General features: G+C 39.3%; 1 protein-coding gene across 1 annotated transcript in view; it reads left to right on the forward strand.

The window, feature by feature from the left end:
- Nucleotides 1–12,383, forward strand: part of pcp4b (Purkinje cell protein 4b) — a 45,796-nt gene extending 33,413 nt beyond the window's left edge. Inside the window, exon 3 of the mRNA XM_061720265.1 lies at nucleotides 11,692–12,383. Coding sequence (XP_061576249.1) covers nucleotides 11,692–11,825 — 134 coding nt within the window. The 3' untranslated portion in view covers nucleotides 11,826–12,383. The remainder of the gene's footprint in view (nucleotides 1–11,691) is intronic.
- The last annotated feature ends 6,716 nt before the right edge of the window (nucleotides 12,384–19,099 follow it).

Raw genomic sequence — 19,099 nt, forward strand, 5'->3', positions numbered from 1 at the left:
GTATCTAAATGCACATACCAAACAAATTCATAAGGTTAAATTTGATAGCCGGACAGCAGAGGGGATAAAAGACTTGGAAAAGCGATTACCCTATCCTGATGTATAACACACCTGGCTGCACGTTTATGGTTTGGGCGAAGAAGCGGCCGAAGAAATGGCATAAATTGCGCCAAAATTACACAATTAATTCAAAATGGCCAACTTCCTGTTCGGTTTCGGCCATGGCGCCAAGAGACTTTTCTTTAAGTTGCGACATGATACAGGTGTGTACCGATTTTCGTGCATGTACGTCAAACCGTATTGTGGGGCTTGAGGCACAAAGTTTTCTAGGGGGCGCTGTTGAGCCATTAGGCCATGCCCATTAATGCAAACCATTAAATATCACATTTTTCGCCAGGCCTGGCTTGCGTGCAAAATTTGGTGACTTTTGGGGCACGTTTAGGGGGGCAAAAAGGACCTCATTTCGTCGGGAGAAAAATAAAAAAGAGAAAAAAAAAATTCCTACAGATACAATAGGGCCTTCGCACTGTCAGTGCTCGAGCCCTAATTAAAGAGGAATTAAACTTGCCATGTAAACGCAGTCACTGACTGGATGTTTACCTCGAGGGAGGGGGAATGGAGGATGTCGGCTGAGTGCTGTGTGAGCCTGCACACAAACAAAGAAGAGATGAAGCCCATCATCTCAATTCTGCCTTTTACATCAGATTGTTTTAGCTACTGTTGTAAATCTTGTCTATATTCAGGTTGTAGGTTATCTGTTATTCTCTTTCTCAACTTCTAAAAGCTTGATTTAAGGTTGCATTGCCCCCTCTCTTCCCAGTGTACAGCCGGCCAATTTGCCATCAGTATAATTGTTTGTCAGTTGTTTTGGTGTGTGATGTAACAAGTATTGGTCCAACAACTAATAGTCCAGCACTAACAGTCATGGAGGGGGATATTGCCACCTCTAGGAGCAATTTGCCCTGTAACCTCTAGCAGTCTGACAGTTTTTGCTCAATAAATCAATTCTCCTCCTGTGCTTGTGTGCTGGGACAACGGCAGCAACTTCATGGCCCGGTTGAGCTTTTGGTAGCTTGACTTCACTGCACATTAATGCAGTGAGTAAATTTAATTTATAACATTTTTAAAAATCGAGTTAACTCAACTAAATAATATGGCTTAGTGAGTTTTAGTCTTCTAAAAAAAGTTCTCTTTTAAATCACTTGATGAAGCTGGACTCGGCTCTGCCTCAGCTGGATGAAACGATACACCTGGAGAGAAAACTGACAGGACCACCAGGTTCTGTGAAGGCATCTCTCTGATGATTGCATCCCTCAGCAGACAGACTACCTGTATCTATTCAGTCTTGGGGGAAATAAAGATCAGCTCCATGTGCCAAGTGCGTTACAAATCACTTTTATTGTTGAGTTTCTGTCATTAAACCGATCACAGCAAAGCAAATAAAGACTTCAACAAGAAAACTAATATCCTCCCTGGTTCCACCTCCTCTAAATCATGGCAGTGATTTGATGTGTCACGCTGACTCAGCACCAGATTACTGTTATAGATTGAAGCAAGAAGTTATTTTTAGATTTTAAAACAGATCTCAGTGTTGTAGTTGGTAAATTAGTGGATGATTACCAGTACAGAGAAAGGACAACTTGGCAGTGGTGATAGCCAAAATCATTTCAGACCTCTAGAGATGTACAACATTTTACTTAAATTATATTAATTTGAAAAGATCAGGGGGAAATAGAGTGATTAGTAGTTTAAAGTGCCACAAATAGTATACCTTAGTTGGAAAATAACTGTTTGCTTTATTTTTTTTGCTTCATTTGACTGTATAATAGCAACACTACATCCGTTGAACTCAACAGTGAACTAGCCCTTTCATCTGGGACTGAAAATAATATTATAACTTAATGAATTAGTTGTCAATAAAGTGAAATACAAAAGAAAGTTCTATTCAAGAGATTTTCCTTTTTATTCAGTGTGTTACATCATTATTTTGTGCCTGTAAAATGCCTGCAATTTTATAAAACCTACAGTCCCACGCAGGTCATTACTCCACGTGCCTCACTTGTGTCTGACATTTAAAAATAAGAATGCATTTTGGCATTTGCAAGCAGAAAAACTGGAGTGTTTATTTGCATATAGAGCTGGAAGGTCAGAGCCAATCACTCAAGATGCATTTGGATGCATTTAAGTTATATACACTGAGGTCTTGCAATAACTGAAAATGCCAGGAGTAGTTTGGTGATTTTAGTTAAACATCTAACATATAATGTTAAAAGTAATTTATAACCTCAGATAAACACCTGAAGAACCTGCTTGCCTTAGAATAATGTTGCTAAGAAATCTCCTTTAAACTTAAAACATGTAGACTCTTTTTAGATCAGGGATGACATTGCAAATTTAGAAACACATTAATGGTTTTAAGAGATCAAAAATACTAACAATGAAAGCTGTGGTGACATTTAAAATAAAGACAAGGAAGATGAAAAATAGCAATAACAGAGTCATAGGGTTGCAAAAGAGTTAAAGCAACGTAGACCAACCTTAAAAACTAGCAGCAGTTCTGGAGTAGATGTACATATGAGTTAAATGGAAATCTGGCATGAAAAACTGTTGGAAATGAAATAAAATGAAATAACAAGACCCCGCAGAAACTGAACCCGTCAGAATCAAGGTCATTCAGCAACAATATGTGCCAACTGCAATTAATGGGATTCAGATTGTGTCAAGTAGACATTAGGATTTTTGTCATTTCATAAAGTTTATGCTTATTTTTTTCTAATTTATTAAAAGAGAAACTACATAGATTGTAATATACAGACACAAAGTACTGCTTGGTTGTTTGACCTTGAAAATCAATTTTGGAGCCTGTAAAAACTGCTTTCTCTGAATCTCTTTTAATACAATGTGTCATAACCAGTGTGTGCTCTGAAAGTGGGAGAAATGGAGAAACGTGGCCGTTGACTGTCATCCACTCTGCAAAAGCGACCTCTCGCACCCTCAAGGGCAGCCATGATCAGATTATTTCACAGCCATAAGAAATCCTTGTGAACTTGTGACATATAAGCACATGAAACTGTGACCTTCAGTGATGCAGCAAAGCCTGTTTACCTGATGACAGGCTGTTGTAAATATAATAAAATTATTTTTTTTAGTATTAAACAAGTGGATCTGATTAAAACAGGTGATTTAAACAGGAAATGCTTAGCGTTACGGGAACAAAGTCAGGTCTGGATGAAAAGATGACAGCACACTAAAACATCTAAAAAAATAAGTGAATTGAGAAATAATACATTTAATAAATACTATGCATAAAAACTAAAATCAGATTGCAATAATTAACTATCCAAATGTCCCACATTCAGATATACTGTTTAGAAAAGTGAACACATCGTTAACTTGTGTGTAGACAAAATGCATTCAGTGGAAACCAAAATAATCTTTCAATGACCTTCGTCTGATTGATATGTAGTGTACCTTTACATTTCCTGAGGGGTCATCATAAACATTTTCTTAAAATATTATCTTTTCAAATGTTCCAAATATCATGGAAGAAAATATGGGATATATTTGGAATATATTTGACCACCTTATGGATATATACCATATTATAGCTTGTCTTTGTGCTCATTTTCACCTCAGAGGACCGTCACTTGAGGATGGAGTTGATGATGCCAGGAAGATTTACAGTACAAGAATGTAATGAATTTTGAAAGTATTCCCAAAAAAACCCCCCAAAAAACAACAAACAGACAAATAAAAAACTCATAACATATAATACACACTTGGATAGCCAGAAAACACACAAAATAACCAAAAATAAGTATGAAGGTGATGATATTGTTAAACTGTAGCTAATAAACACCACCAGACTCAGTGGCAGATAATGCAGATTATTCAATTCATGAATAAAATGCAGCACACCATACACATGAAAAAACAAACAACAAAAAAAACCCAAAACCGTTCATTTTTAACTATAGAAACATTATTTCCACCTAAACATAAGACACCAACACAATGAAACTCACAAGAGTTACATTTAAAATTGATGAACACATTTATTGACATATTTGTCAAATAAAACCAGTTACATCATTTGTAACAAAAAAGGATCCCCCCAAAACCTCTCTAATAGCTCTGCACAGAAACATTCCTGCACTTGGATCCCACGTGGTCTCTGCCCTCCTCCCATGAAATCACTACTTGGCGAGACCCACTCACCGAAGAAAGAGAAAGACTGTATGGCAATATGTTGGAGCGTATTGTTTTTGTCTGTATGTACAATTGATTAATTTCTGTATTTGTTTCCAAAAGAAGACATATGCCTTTGAGTTGACAAAAGAATAACACTAAATTAGATGAAAAAAGTGTTTCAGCGGCATGTGCAGGATATACACACATGAAATACTCAGCTCTTTATTCAGACAGTTGTGCTTTGTCGTTACCTGTCGTTTCTGTTTTTCTAGCAAACCATTTATTTGTCATTGTTTTACATTCACTGCTCTGCTTAATGTGAATGTTTTTTTTTAAGTAAGCAAAAATTGTTTCTGAATCCAAGATGATTGTTAAGCAAAGATTGTTACCTGCTAATTGCTCACACTGTTAGCAGCTAATTTGTCCCTATTTCAATCATGGATGTATTATAAAACTGGATCGGACGTCAAAAATGGCCGCCCATTCATTTCAATGCATTCTGCTCAGCCAGCGCATAAGCCGAAAAAATCTCTGACTTCCGGGTTTACTTCCGCATACAGCGGCCCATGGAGCATGCGCAGTTGAGTCACCTCCCATGATGCTCTGGGGCCTCCCATCATGCCCCGGGGCAATGAGAACGAGTATTAATATAATATGTATTAAAATAATATATTAATTCATGTATATTATTACATGTATAGCATCACATATATGATTAATGTATTCATATAATATAATTACATAATATATATTAATATAAAACATCTGTGGAGTGCACGGACACGGCTGTGACGTCAGCCGTGACGTCACGCCCAGAAAGAGACTTTTCTTTGACTTTTCTGGCCGTTATAAAACATTTTTGACAGATATAAAGTCCATGACTTAAAAATATAGAATACAAAGGTTAGTAATAGCCGGTGATTACAGCTGGAGGTGTCCTGTGAACAGTTTTAGAGGCTTCTCTTTTACTATTGCGGTCTATGGGAAAAAAGCTTTCTGGGCCGCATGGGATTTTTGGTTGCAGTACCGCGGCTGGCCACTGGAAAAAATCGGCGCGCCTTCTGAGTGGGAGACCCGGGGGCTGATTTCAATGCTCATCATACTGAAGCATCATGCTGAGCTGTTACTGTGGAAGTTCTGAAGGCGGACCAACATCACTTTCCAGATCACATTTGGCGTCCAAAACGTACGGCTCTATAACTGTAAAATCAAACTGGAGCATTGCGACACTTGACGGTGGGTGTATCGCATGTCACTTTGTCTTACCAATAAACAGGGAATCAAATTTCATGCCACCAGGTATACAACAAAGCTGTGTGCTTTGACATAGTCCCACCCCCATGTATGATTTACCTGCCTACCACTAGGCATTGTGTATCTGCAATTGGATTGGCATGCACTTCCTGTAAAGTTTCCTCAACTTCTGATTAGGCTGACAATTCCGGTGCGGACCTACAGTCAGTTCAGCAACACTTGATGCCAGCTTATTCAAAGTCAATGCTGTTGATGTCTCCAACAGGTACACGACAGTGACGAGTATCCATCTTTCTGAACAACTATGCGTCCCAGGCAGTCCTGCTGTATTTTACATTTAACTGGTTCAGACAATGAGACCAATAACAGGAGATTCAGTGGTGAGGCAGTAAAAGTAAAGAAAAGACACCCTGACCTATAACACCATAGCTTGTTTGACTCATGGTTTGCGTTCAAAGAGTTAAATAAAGCACTTCATTAGTTGACTTCAAAATAACATCAAATGGGACCTTAGAATATTTTGTGTTGATGTTTTTTCATAAATCCACGCTCCAGCTGGTTCAAATACAGGTTTATAATTTGATGAATCAAAAAGAAAATTGAAAAGAATCAGTACAACTGTTGAAAACTATGTTGAAAATGGAAACTCACTGCAAGATGCCAGTGTACAGTCAGTTAAATCTGAAGAGTGAAACCTGTGAGCATGTTTTTCTCCTGTAGTTCAGGAGTTTAGTACCCTTATGTACTTAAATACTCCATTAAACCATGCATTTTGTCATGTAAGATGATAATTTTACTCAATAAGAACTCTAAGCTGACATATCTTAGCTACAGAAGAAGAAATATTTCCCTTTGAACTGAAGTGTTGAAGATTGAATTATTTTATGTTAGTAAAAACCTTTAAGTCGTCTTCCGTGATATTGGCTGACATGGTCAGGGTCCAGATGTTGTGTATTTGTGCCATTTCACCACAGACCATGGTAGGATACAGATATTTCCTCTTAGCAACAGCTCTTATAACAGCTTTCAATCATACTGGATGTCTTACTGGATGTTCTGTGAATGAGTGTTTCCTAATCTGGGATGTCACAGATGAAAACTTTTCAGTTTATTTGTGTAATATTGAACTTTCTCGCCATCTTTGAAGAACAACATGATGGAGGCAAAATCAACAGAAACTTCCCCTTAATTTCAAACAGGCAAAATTCAAAGGGGCTTACCTTTGAGATCAGAGTCATCCTCTTTTAATTAGCTTTGGACAAGCAATCAAAGTGAGGGTGACCCATTTTACACACAGGTTTTAATTAGCTTTGCCGTACTAAATCCTTGCAGTGATGAATTCTTCTTAATCTGTCTGAACTTCTTCATAAATACACACCTCATCGCTGTGTCACTGAATAGCTGGAAAGAGCTGAAACCAAATCTTTCATCTTCACGTCTTTGAAGATCCCACATTTTTCCTTTTTGTCAAGTCTGCTGTATCTGCTTCATCAAATTAGGCAATGCATGTGCTTTTTTATCAAAGCAAAATAAAAGTTGACCCACAATTAAAAAAACAAACTCTCAATACACTACCAGCCCCTCGTGTGTTTTTCTGTGTTGATTTTTGTGGTCTCGCTCACACTTCGCTACACCTGTGGCGTTTCAAGGCCTCAGGGTTGTTGAAATTTACTTTCAACTACAGTATCAGCACAAAAATACTCCCACATACATTCCTATTTGCTTATAGATATACACATACCACACGCTCAGATTATTAACAGTAGCATTAGCTTGCATAGTCTCAGGCTGTCTGATTTGTTATTCCATCTTCCAGATAGTCAATGTATTGCATGTCATTACATGTTAACATTGAAAATGTATATTCATAGTAAAAACAGTTTTGTAAAAATATTCTTTGGATGCAACTCAGCTTTCTTTCTCCTCCAAACACAACAAAGTTGTGTTTCCACCAAAAAGTTCTATTTTGGTTTCATCTGACCATATAACATTCTCCCAGTCCTCTTCTGGGATTTTTACTCACCGTTCTTGTGATCATTTTTACCCCATGGGTAAGTCAAGAATTTGATAGCAGGAAGACACTAAAAAACGAGAGAGAAGGAGAGAAAAGTTTCGAGAGACGCATGATTGCCTTTGACTACCGACAGCCTTTAATTAAACCTTTTAAGAGACTGTGAAAGGTCAATTAATAAGCTGAATAACAGTGCAGGGTTATCATCATCTCACTCTCTTCTTCATACCCATTTTCAACGGGAGACAGATTTGGACTCCTGGATGGCAGCCAAGAACACACACACACCGTGTTCATGATACACCATGTCTTTCAGATTAAGCCCTCCGATTGTCCTGCTGACGTCAAATATAAACCTCTGGAAAAGACACGGCCTTATATACCATGTACTCCTCTGCATGAGTTTTACCTTGAGACATGTGGAAGTTATCAATGAAGATGACCCAGTGTTCATCATCATCTCTGTTGAAAATGTGCAGCACATGAAGTAGAAGTTTCAAATCCAACACACTGCAACATTTCAGTCTGAAAAAAAGAAATTCCTTATTGCATAAAGCCCTGAAACATGTAATTACTCTCTCTTGTCTCAATTTATCTCAGTCCTGTCCTCTGCTCACACAATTCCCTCTCATTGATCAGCAGATAAAACCAATAAGACATCCCAGCTTTCACTGGGCTTCAGAGCTATTAGACAGCCCACCAAGGGTGGTCTTATCATGGAATCCTTTCCATCTTAAATATGGCACAAACAACATGACATTAAGTCATATTAGGAATAAACCTGAATCGCCTGAGGAGCAGAGTAGCAGCAGCCAGTACACACCACAATGCATTTTTCTTCTTCGGTCAAGATGATCCACACTGCAGCAGACATGACACACTCATTTGGTGAAGACAGGGACACTAAAAGCGCTGCCAGAGGTAATATCCTTGATAATCCATCGTGCGTGTGTACATGTGTGTTTAGGGGACAAATCCTCCGACTGAGGACCATCCATCATTGTCCCATTTGGCCATTGCCCTCAATCCCGTGAAATTTGATGACAATCTAACTCAGCGAGACAATGGTATGGCTATTTGATGCCTAACTCCTCAGAAAAGGGACTTTTTATAGTCTGTAGTGGCAACAGAAATACATGACTGAGTAAATTTTCATTCATTGTAAAATAGCTACATTTTAAAAGAATAGACATGTGCATGTGGACGGAGCAGATCATTAGGAAAGTAAGGAAGCTCCAGGGGAGTCTGGTGGATAGATGGGCAAAATCAGTGACTACTCATCCAGATTCACAAGCCAAAGGACTATTAACTGGCTGCTGATAGCGATAGTCTGGCATAGGGCTGTTTGATTAATCGATTTTAAATCGTAATCACGATTATGTAATTAGAACGATGTTAAAATGTGAAAATCGTAAAATCGATTTTTCACTTTTTTTTTTTTTTATTCTTTTTTTTTTTTTAACCTTGTCTGCACACATATTAATGATTGATACCATATTAATGATTGATGGAAATACCTCTCAATACCTGCGACAAGTGCCCCATGGGAGAGGCTCTTTAGTGTAGGAGGGGGCGTTGTAACATGCCACCGGGCATCCCTCAAGCCAGATGCGGTAGACCGGCTCGTGTTCCTTGCAAAAAACTTGCAAATGTGAATAGCAAATGTAATGACTGACATTACACACCTCTACCTCCTTCATGGGTTGCATTATTATTTAGCATGCAAAGACCCAGTTTAGTTTAATTAGAAAATGTCTTGTTTTATTTAATTGGAAATATAACTTACTGTATGTTTGCAAGTGCTGATTTGCTGATTTTATTTTCAGAGATAAAACTTTATATTTTATTATATTTTTTAAAACTTTTTTTCAACTTATTTTACAGAGTTTTGCACTTTATTCATTCATTTTTGGTTTAATAAGAGCAAATTTTGCACTTAAAGCCCAATGGGGCAAATGTTCAATAAAAAAACAGAAGTTATTTAGTTAGTTAAAATTATTTCTTTGCCTTTTGTCAATTCACAAAATAATCGTAATCGAAAATCGGATTTTGAGAGAAAAAAATTGAGATTTTATTTTTGGGCAAAATCGAACAGCCCTAGTCTGGCATTAGTTAAGACAGCATAAATATAATAACCTGAGCCATCCACTCATCCCTTAATTTCCAGATTTCCCTCTTAAATTGCTTGAGCAGCAGCCTGAGCGGAGAGGCTCTCTTCAGCAGCTTCCACTGGCTTGTACAGCGAAACACCAAGGCGTTCCCAAGCCAGCGGAGAGACAGCTCCAGCATGTCCTGGGTTTGCCCTGGGGTACTCCACCTGGGGAGACACTGTCACTGAGACAGCAGTTCCTTAGGAAGCGTCCAGAAGGCATTCTAACCAGATGAACCAGTTCAGCTGGCTGCTCTTGATGTGGAGGAGCAGCGACTTGGAGTCCCTCCCAAACGGTTGTACTTGTTATCTCTAAGGGACAGTTAAGGCACAACCGCAGAGGAAGATCATTTCAGCTGCTTTGTGACTTTGGGTGAGCGTAGGGATGCAGAACGACAAGTAAACAAAGAGCCCCCAAAGAGCTCGGCTCTCTTTCCACCACCACGCGCTGGATTACCGCAATGGCACACCAATCCACCTGTTGATCTCCATTCTTTGCTCCCTTGTGAACAAGTCCTCAAGATGCTTAAAAACTTCTATGAGGCAGTGTTTACTGGCAACACAAAGAGGACAGCCCACACGCTTCAGGCTGAGAAAAACGCTCTCAGATTCAGAGTTGCCGACTCTCAACCCACTTTTTGTCAGTTCTTTAGTGTTGTTGAAGGTGACATCGGCAACATTTAATGTTTATGCATCCTAATATGAAATGAATTGCTTCTGAAATAATTTGTACCTGGGGCAGCACTTTGTAGTTAGCGCTGTTGCCTCACGGCTGAGGATCCTGGTTTGACTCCCAGCAGGAGTCTTTGTGGAGTGTGCATGTTCTTCCTGTGCTTGTGTGGGTTTTCTCCAGGTATTCTGGCTTCCTCGCACATTTTAAAAACATGTATGTCAAGTTAATTTGTGACTCTAAATTTGCTGTAGGGGTGTGTCTAGTTGTTTGTCTCTATGTGGCCCTGTGATGGCCTGGCTTGTGATGGCCTGGCTTGGACCGAGAGACTTCTGTGTTTATAACACTTTTTACAAACAAAAATGTGTATACTGCTGAGCATTTTAACAGTCGCATGGTTACCACTTCACCGTATTACCATTCCCTGTAAAGACTCCTCGACGCACACAGTTGTCTCTGTCTCTGAGAACCTTGCCTCTTGTATTATTTTATTATTTTGCTGAACTTTACATTTTTTAATATTCCTTCGACGCTTCCTTCCTCTGCATTCGCTCTCAACTCTGACAAGCTTGACAGTTTAAAAAAAAAAACAAATAAAAACTCCAGCCTAACCCTGCTTGTAGAGCATAGATTATGAACACGTCTTGGTTTGACACAGCAGACAGCAGAGGGCACGGCTCAGTAGCTGATGCTGCTGGGATGGAAACAGCAGGAATTAGAGGGATGGAAAATCCAATATCAACAAATGCAGGACTCAAAGCTCTGCTCTGCTTGACACAGCAGTTAGTGTTTCCTCCTTGAGCAGCCAGAGAGAGGTACTCAAGCTCAGCCCCAAGGGAATCCGAGGATTATCAGCACAGTCAATACATGAGTCGCCCCTCTGCTTCTCTGCAGATCAAACGCACTTCATCCTGGGAAACAACTACCCTCTAGGACCTCTCTGCTGCGTCAAGGAGGAATGTGACTTATGAGGAACAAAAGTGAACAATTTACAGTATAACAATACATTATGCAACCTTTTTACCAGGCACAAGTTGCGTCCGGTACAAAAAGTTCGACACCGAACTAACTATCGCTTATGATGTTCAGAAATTTGATAGCATATGTGTGCCGTTCCCTTTCAAAAATTTCAAGAGTCATAAATTATCATATTTATTTGAATAGAGTATATCCATAAATACAAGACAAATCAATCATTAACAATAAAAGCAGAAGGGTTGGCTCAGATTTTTCTTTTTTTCATTCCTAGTGTTTTCAGATGTTGAGAAATAAAAGGTTTACTTTGGTATTTATCTCCGGTCTTATTCCCACACAAACATGCCTCAAACATGTGAAGATAATCAAAAGTGTGACTTTACTTTGCTGTTGTTGCTGGAGGTATTGTGACTCATACCTGCCTTTTGCTTTTGTCCCAAGATGCTTCCAAGACGGACGTCCCGGAGGATTTTGACATCGACATGGATGCCCCAGAGACCGAGAAGGCAGCGGTCACCATCCAGTCCCAGTTCAGGAAGTTCCAGAAGAAGAAGCGAGATGATGACAAGTCCTAGTGAGCGCTTCGTTGCTCCGTCACTGTGCGCAGGGATGGCAGGTGGAAGCGAAGGCACAGTGGCAACGGTGTGAAATTTGCATGTAAACAAATTCATACCTGTGGAAACTCCCGGGGGTTGTGACATGGTTTTGGGGGAGGGGGTGCTGTTAGTCACATGATATGTCTGCGAATTCTCATTATCCTGTTATTATAATGACAGTTATTTATTATTTTGACTGATGTATTAATACCTAATAGAGGGAGTAACAAATATCTGGTTTATATCCTGCCATATATGTTTCATATATCATAAAGTCTAGCTTGTGTTTGTGTTAGAATATGTTTTTGTACTTGTCCTCATACCTTCACAATCCCTTTCTGTACGGCTTAGGACAATGTTTCCTGAAAAGCACTTGTACTTTGCGAGTTAATGGAGCGAGAGCTGATGTTAGAGTTAAGGTGTTTTTTTAGAAGACTTAGCCTGGACCATTTCATTGACCCAGAGGCATTTTTCTTACCTGCATGGTACTATCAAAACTGTCTATCATTGTACATTGAATAAATAAAAACTATGTGTGGAAAACTGTGTACAGTGCATGAAAATACCCACATCTGGCAAAGATCTCGAGGCGCATGTCCCTGCTGAATAGGTGCAGTATGCATGCAGAGGGACTCACTATACTCTAGTGGCAAAACTATTAATAGAAATTGAAAGAGCTTGGCTGAATCTATTCCCTTCTCAGCTTGATGACCTTCTCCATGTGGAGCCAGGCTGACTGAGTGACTGATTCCCACTGAGCACTGAGCTTTAGACACCCAGCATCATACAGCCAATTAAATATTTTATTCAGTTCAGGACTGTTCAGTGATATTTAGCTATAGAGAGCAGTGTAATTGAAAAAAACAACAACAATTTTTACTTCTGGTAAGCCTGAAATAGAAGTTTGTCTAAATGAGAGGGGGAAAAAAGACTGTGAGACTGTGAAAGAGCCATCCATCTGCTGCTCCATACTTCATTTAACTCTTTTTTTTAGTTCTGTGCAAGTGATTAAGCAGCTAAGATTTCAGCCGCAGGCTTCTTCTACAAACAAGCCTGCCCTTTTTGTGTGACATAGCTATGTGGTCTCACTTTATCAGAGTAATAAAAAAAACAACATAAACCTGAACTGGCAAAGAAAAACAATGGGAATATGTATGAAGTGAAGTGTATGAAGTTGCTTCAAAAGAAAAAAGGAAAAAAAAGGCAGACTATAATGCACAAAGGCCACATTTCGAGCCAGTAAGCTTTAATTTCACATTAAGATTTAACATCCTGAACCTCAGGCACACATTATACTGCCGCTGCATGAGCAGCAATACCATCAAGTTTGTTCCCCACTTTGTCACTTTGTTCCAATCTGAACACTCGAACAAGCACCAAAGAGTTCAACGATTTTTAACAGACTTTCATGGCAATATTTACATGGTGGACACTGCAAAATGTTAGTATGTTAGATTTCTATTATTACATACTATGATGTTGATATGTTAGAGGCCTACAGTAATTAGTCTTTTATATATATTTTTTGACTTATTTGCAGTGTTATGATGAATTATTATTTCAGATGTGACCAAAGCCTAATAAATAAAGGAGATAAATGTATGTTTTAGTATCCCCAAGTTCAAAATACTGTTTATAATATCTCCAAAGAATTGTGTTTGGCTGGGAGGGATAATTGGCTACCCATGACTCAGATGCAACTTTTTTTATTTGTTTGTTTGGGCCAGCAAATGGTATTAAGGCATTTTCTTTTTTCTTTTTTTTTATGCAACACATGCCTGAGGACTGTTTAATTAAAAAAGGCTCTGTATCCTGCTGGCTGTGCAGAAAGACTAAAGCTGAGAGTTAATGCTGTTCCAGAGCTAGAAGCTGGTGAGTTGGAACTGCAAGTCGCAACTAACCTGTCCATGCTGTGTTGACAACCAGCGTATGTGTCATGTGTTCAGTGGAGAGCACCCAAATGCAGCAGATGTGGCGGCAGGACTTTTTAAATTAAAAAACAACTTTATTTAACAAAAAGCACTGCTCAGGAAGGAATGCAAAAAATGAGCACAAAAAAACAACCTCTTAACAAGAAACAGAGGAAATCTAAAAGATCACCCAAACAAATGTAAAGTGGCCAGACAGATGGGAATGAAAAACAAAAGGACAAGCAGGGAAGACTGGAAAGACAAAGCAAGACATTAGTTCGATTTTGCATTACCACAGGATTTGTGCAAAACCTAAATATGAAAAAAAAATTATAATTTGAAAAAACTCCCAAATATCACAAAAACCTTTTTACGCCTTCACAAAGTGGCTTTTCAGGCGATTCCATAATCCAGTTCGTCGCAAAAGTGCAATGGAAACACTTTTTGCACATTTCCATGTCTCTGACATGCAGATGTGACATAGCTGGTCAATCAGGAAACAAAATCTAGTTTCCAGTGGTTTGTGGCCTCATTAATACGATGTAGTTGTACTATAACACTACTTAATTATTATGTATTACATAAGGGCTTTGTCTCTGAATAATCATTTATTTTTGTCCATCTTCTTCAAAGTCAAGATTTTCTTATTCGTTGTTTTGACGAACGACAGGATGACGGAGAGTTATGTCACGCTTATTTGAAAAAAACTCACTCGGGCTAACAAGACACAGGTGCAAACAATCAGGACAGATGGGAACAAAGGAAGTCAAACACATAACACAAGGACACAGACTTTCAAAATAAAACAGGAAACATGTCACAAACAAGATCAAAACTAAAGAACCAAGAAAACACAACAAATGAAAGTCCCTACCCTACAGAACACCCAAACCATGACAGTATGTGCATACTAACACAAACAGTGTTGCTACGGTAACCATAGATGCTGAGTCTGACACTTTTGGGCCCTGTTGCTTGCTAGCAATAAAAACAAAATCAAGAACTATGAGTTTCACTGACTGTCAAGACTCAAAAGTAGCATATTGGCAACACTATAAATAACTCTTCTGTTTCTTGGCTGCAGACATTTTCTGATTAATTCTGCATTTAATCAAATTTTTCACCAAACGGGCATATGCAGAAACACACAAATAAACATGGTAACTGAAACATGATTTTAGTTGCTACAGAACAGAAGGTAAGAGGTGCATGGTTTGCCAAATAGAGACATCGTCATGTACTCTTTGTCGGTATGGTTTGTACAGTTGTCAACTTTAACATTCAGAAGCTGATCCCAGCTCAGATGTGTGTGGAGGGATTAGAGGGGCTGAAGTCATCTACAGGAAATGTTAAAAAGGTTGTGTGTATCATGTGGTCTTATGTTCAAAATGTGTGTCTGACCAACAACAGGAAATGTGTATGTTCATCCATCCATCCATCCATCCATCCATCCATGTTCTATACCCGTTTAATCCTATGCAGGGGTCTACCCTACCGCAGCCTATCCCAGCTCATTAAAGGCGAGAGGCAGGGCCCGGGGTCCACCCTGGACAGGTCGCCAGTCCATCACAGGGAAATGTACATGTTCATGAGAACATTAGCTCTGCCCATTGATGAGCCTAAACCAGACAAAACTGGCGATCGTTGGTCTTTATCGTTTTGAATTAAGCTTTTGAGTTATGCTGGGTGCACGGCCGCTCTAGAGGTATATTCTAGAGGTATATTGAAATTAGACAACTGAATATGAAAGTAATAGTCAGTTTAAGCACCATTTTGCCTCTAATGTCTATTTCATCTCAGTGTTACAACAAATGTGTGATAGCTATGTTGACCCACAACACAAATTATACTGTAGCTGTTTGCAACCTTTTTTTACAGGCTAATCTTCCCACCCTGGCAGCCTAGAATGTTTGGAAAATTTACCTATCATGTGGCTAATGCTGTGAAAGTATTTGAACCCAACACATGATTATTTCCTAAACCAGTCTAAAAGGTCTAAAGGCCAAGGTCAGGCATGAAAGGGATTACTCCTACAATAAGCCTTATGACTTATGACAGTGGAGGGAGACTGAGCTGTGTTATATAAAGGTAGGGGTGACCTTTGTGCCTAAGGGAATTGATCTTGCAGATAAGCTTAATAAGCCTGAGAAGACTAAACTGCTGACACCGTGCACTCAGTTTCTTGATATCAGCAGCCAGATGATTTGCTGTGAAAGAGGAATAGTATAAAAAAGTCAAACCATTATATTTATACATCTAACTTTCCATTAAAAAAGCTGTCAAATGTCTCAGTGACATTAACAGGTCTTATCACATGGTGTTTGCTCCCATAAAAGCGACAGACCAGTGACATTTGGATTTTTACTGAAGGTCTTGTGGAAGTGGCACCCTCACTGCAGTATCTTGCTTGTTTGCTTACTTCTTTTATTTTCCACCCTGATGATTATTGAGTAAGGTTTCTGCCAAGTGTAAAAGGTCCACAGAGAAGAGCGGCGCTCCTCAGGGCATGCCAGACTGCTTTTGTGTTTCTACGTGAGCGCCCTCTGACAGACTTTAAATACATTTAACATATTCACATTCTGTTGTAGTTGTACATCATGATGAGCTCCCTCTCCTCTCCAGTCTCTCCTCTCCTCTCCTCTCCCAGCAGGAAGAGAGGATGACAGTGAAGTTTATCTTTATTTCTGGAGTACGGATGGAGGGCGTGTTTCTTTCGCCAAGAAACTGAAGACAGATTAAAGCCCAGCTGTCCCTTCATATAGTCTCTTGACTGTTGTGAACTGGGTAGAGCCTACCTTAGTTGTCATCAGGGGAAAGGGAGGATATGCTGTGGAAATAATTCCAGTCCACCGCAATAATACACCCAGACAAACAACCACTGAGGTTGTGAGGCAACACAGTTGAAATTTGCACGATTGGGGTTTTGGAAACTCCAACTACTTAGAGTCCCTTTCCAAGAGGAATACACACAACAGATAGAGCAAGGTTTGTTTTTAAAGGAACAATCAGTGTTGTTGCAGCAGCAGCCGTAGCATCTGGTGTCCCCCTGGTCTCAGCGTGCTACGGCACAAATAAAAAGACAGACGACTGATCTAGCTGGTTCAGTCTTTACTGCCACTGTTCCTTGAACCATACCCCACCACTACATGGGGTTTCTGCTTGTAAAACACATCAGAAATACACTGTAGGGGTTTTGTGCGGAATAGTAGCAATAATGATATGGCGATACGTTCACTGTAACTGTCCACACTATACTATAACGTTCCACTTGCATTCATAACAAGACTGAAATTCACTGTAAGCCATCTGTGCTCCCTGTAGGGACAAATATCCCTCCTGCAGATGGCAGAATGAATCTTTAATATTCTGAGGTACTGGGTGGAGCAATATATATGATGGAGATTAATTTTAGCTATACTGTACAGTCCAGCAAATCATTTTGCTTTCCTTATCTGATTACTGTTTGGAGCAGAAGCGGATTTAGACTATTTTACATGGGGAGGCAAAGGGATGGCAGGAGGTCTAGACAGGGTCTCAGTGCAGTATGAGGAAATTCCAATGTGCATTTAAACTTGTTTTTGCTGCTCCTTGGAGGGTTATGGGGAACGTCTTTGAATTAGGTGGCACTGGTGCGTCCCTACGGAAGAGTATCGGGGCTGCTGAAGAAAAAAAAATACAATTCTGAGAAAAAACGTCAGAATTCAGACTTTTTCTCAGAATTTTATTTTTTTTTTCAGTGGCCTGATACTCTTCCATACACCCCCTTTGGCTTTTGAGGTCTTAAAAAAAGAGGGAAAAAAGTGATAAATAAAACGCTGCTGACACCATTTTGCTAACACAGGATGTGGTTAATTGCAATTAGAAATAAAAGATGAATAAAAAATAAGGCTTTACACATCTAACATTAAAAGGGGATTTTGCTTAAAGCAGGTTATTTTATTGAGTATCATCTTATGTTGCTACACTGGAATTTTGAATGGATTATAGAATAAAAAAAAAGAAATCTCATGCATCTGCCACTTGTGTACAGTAAGCCCATGTAAAAATAAAGTACAAAAATATACAAAGAAGTACATTACTCAGCCACAGCATTATGTAGTATTATTATAACTTTTCAACCGACATATTTCAACTCGTTGAAATATGTGTGTGAACCCTGCGATACACCAACAATTCAGACATAACAACCCGTTTTGACAAGCGATTAACAGACGGACTGAAAAGTCGCCTTTGGCAGTTGGTTCCTGGTTGAAATTTAACTTGGTTGATAAATGTAACTTGACTTGAACTTAAAAAAATAAATGAAAGTATCACCTGTGGGCTGTGGAAGCTTATTTCACTCAGCTCGCTCTCTCCACTGCTGCCACGTCGTCTCATCCACACAGCAGGGCCGTCATGAGGTCCGTCACACAGACTCACAGCACGTGCCGGGGCATAACTCATTTGAGGGGGCAAATCTTTTTAAAAACATTTAAATTAGGGGGGCAACAGGGTCTTAAATGGGGGGAAGCTGCCCCCCCCTTATCCCCCTGTAGCTCCACCCCTGGTTTGGAGGGAGAAGGTGATTTTGAGCGATTATGACACATTACTGCTTTATTTGCTTGTGTTTTGACAGCTGCAGAAATCAATTTCACACTACATGGTTACAGATAATAATTAATCATCCATGCTCATGTAAAACCTGACATTTTGATGATTGGGTGTCACACTGCTGCACACACTATGGTGTACATGCATGTTCTTGAAAATAAAGCACTCATCCATTCTTATTGGTTCCTTTAACTTCTATGAGGTGCATGTCTTTTTCAATCTACCTGCATAATTTGATGCGTATCTATGGTGCTGAAGTCCAACGGTCCCAGCAGATCCTGGGGTGGATGTTTCATTCATTAATCTTACATTAGTCTTTCGTACTCTGTCAAACTGCTAAGTAACATGATTTTCTTTTTTAATCACAAGTGTGTGTGCCTGTGAGGGTGGTGTGAAGGATTTCACTGTCACAAGTAGCAGGCTACTGTGTGTCCATGACTGATGCTATGACTGGAATCGGTGTAATTTGAACTATCGCTCTTATACAGCACATGATGGGATTCATCAGTGCACCGTATCAGGATACTTCTGCCCCTCTGTTGAGAATGTTTCTTTCTTTTGAGTGTCCACCAACATATTTGTAGTGGTGAGCGGACAGGTACATCAGCGTTGATGGACAAAAAAAAAAAAAATACTGCCATAATGCAACAAGCCTGTTAAAATTTTTATTTTTTTAATTTAAATCTGTATATTTGCAGTCTGGAGGACTCTTGAGTGATTTAACAAGAAATACACTTATGTGCTGTTCTACAG

The sequence above is a fragment of the Cololabis saira genome, chromosome 4, assembly GCF_033807715.1.
Source record: "Cololabis saira isolate AMF1-May2022 chromosome 4, fColSai1.1, whole genome shotgun sequence".
Lineage (NCBI taxonomy): Eukaryota > Metazoa > Chordata > Actinopteri > Beloniformes > Belonidae > Cololabis > Cololabis saira.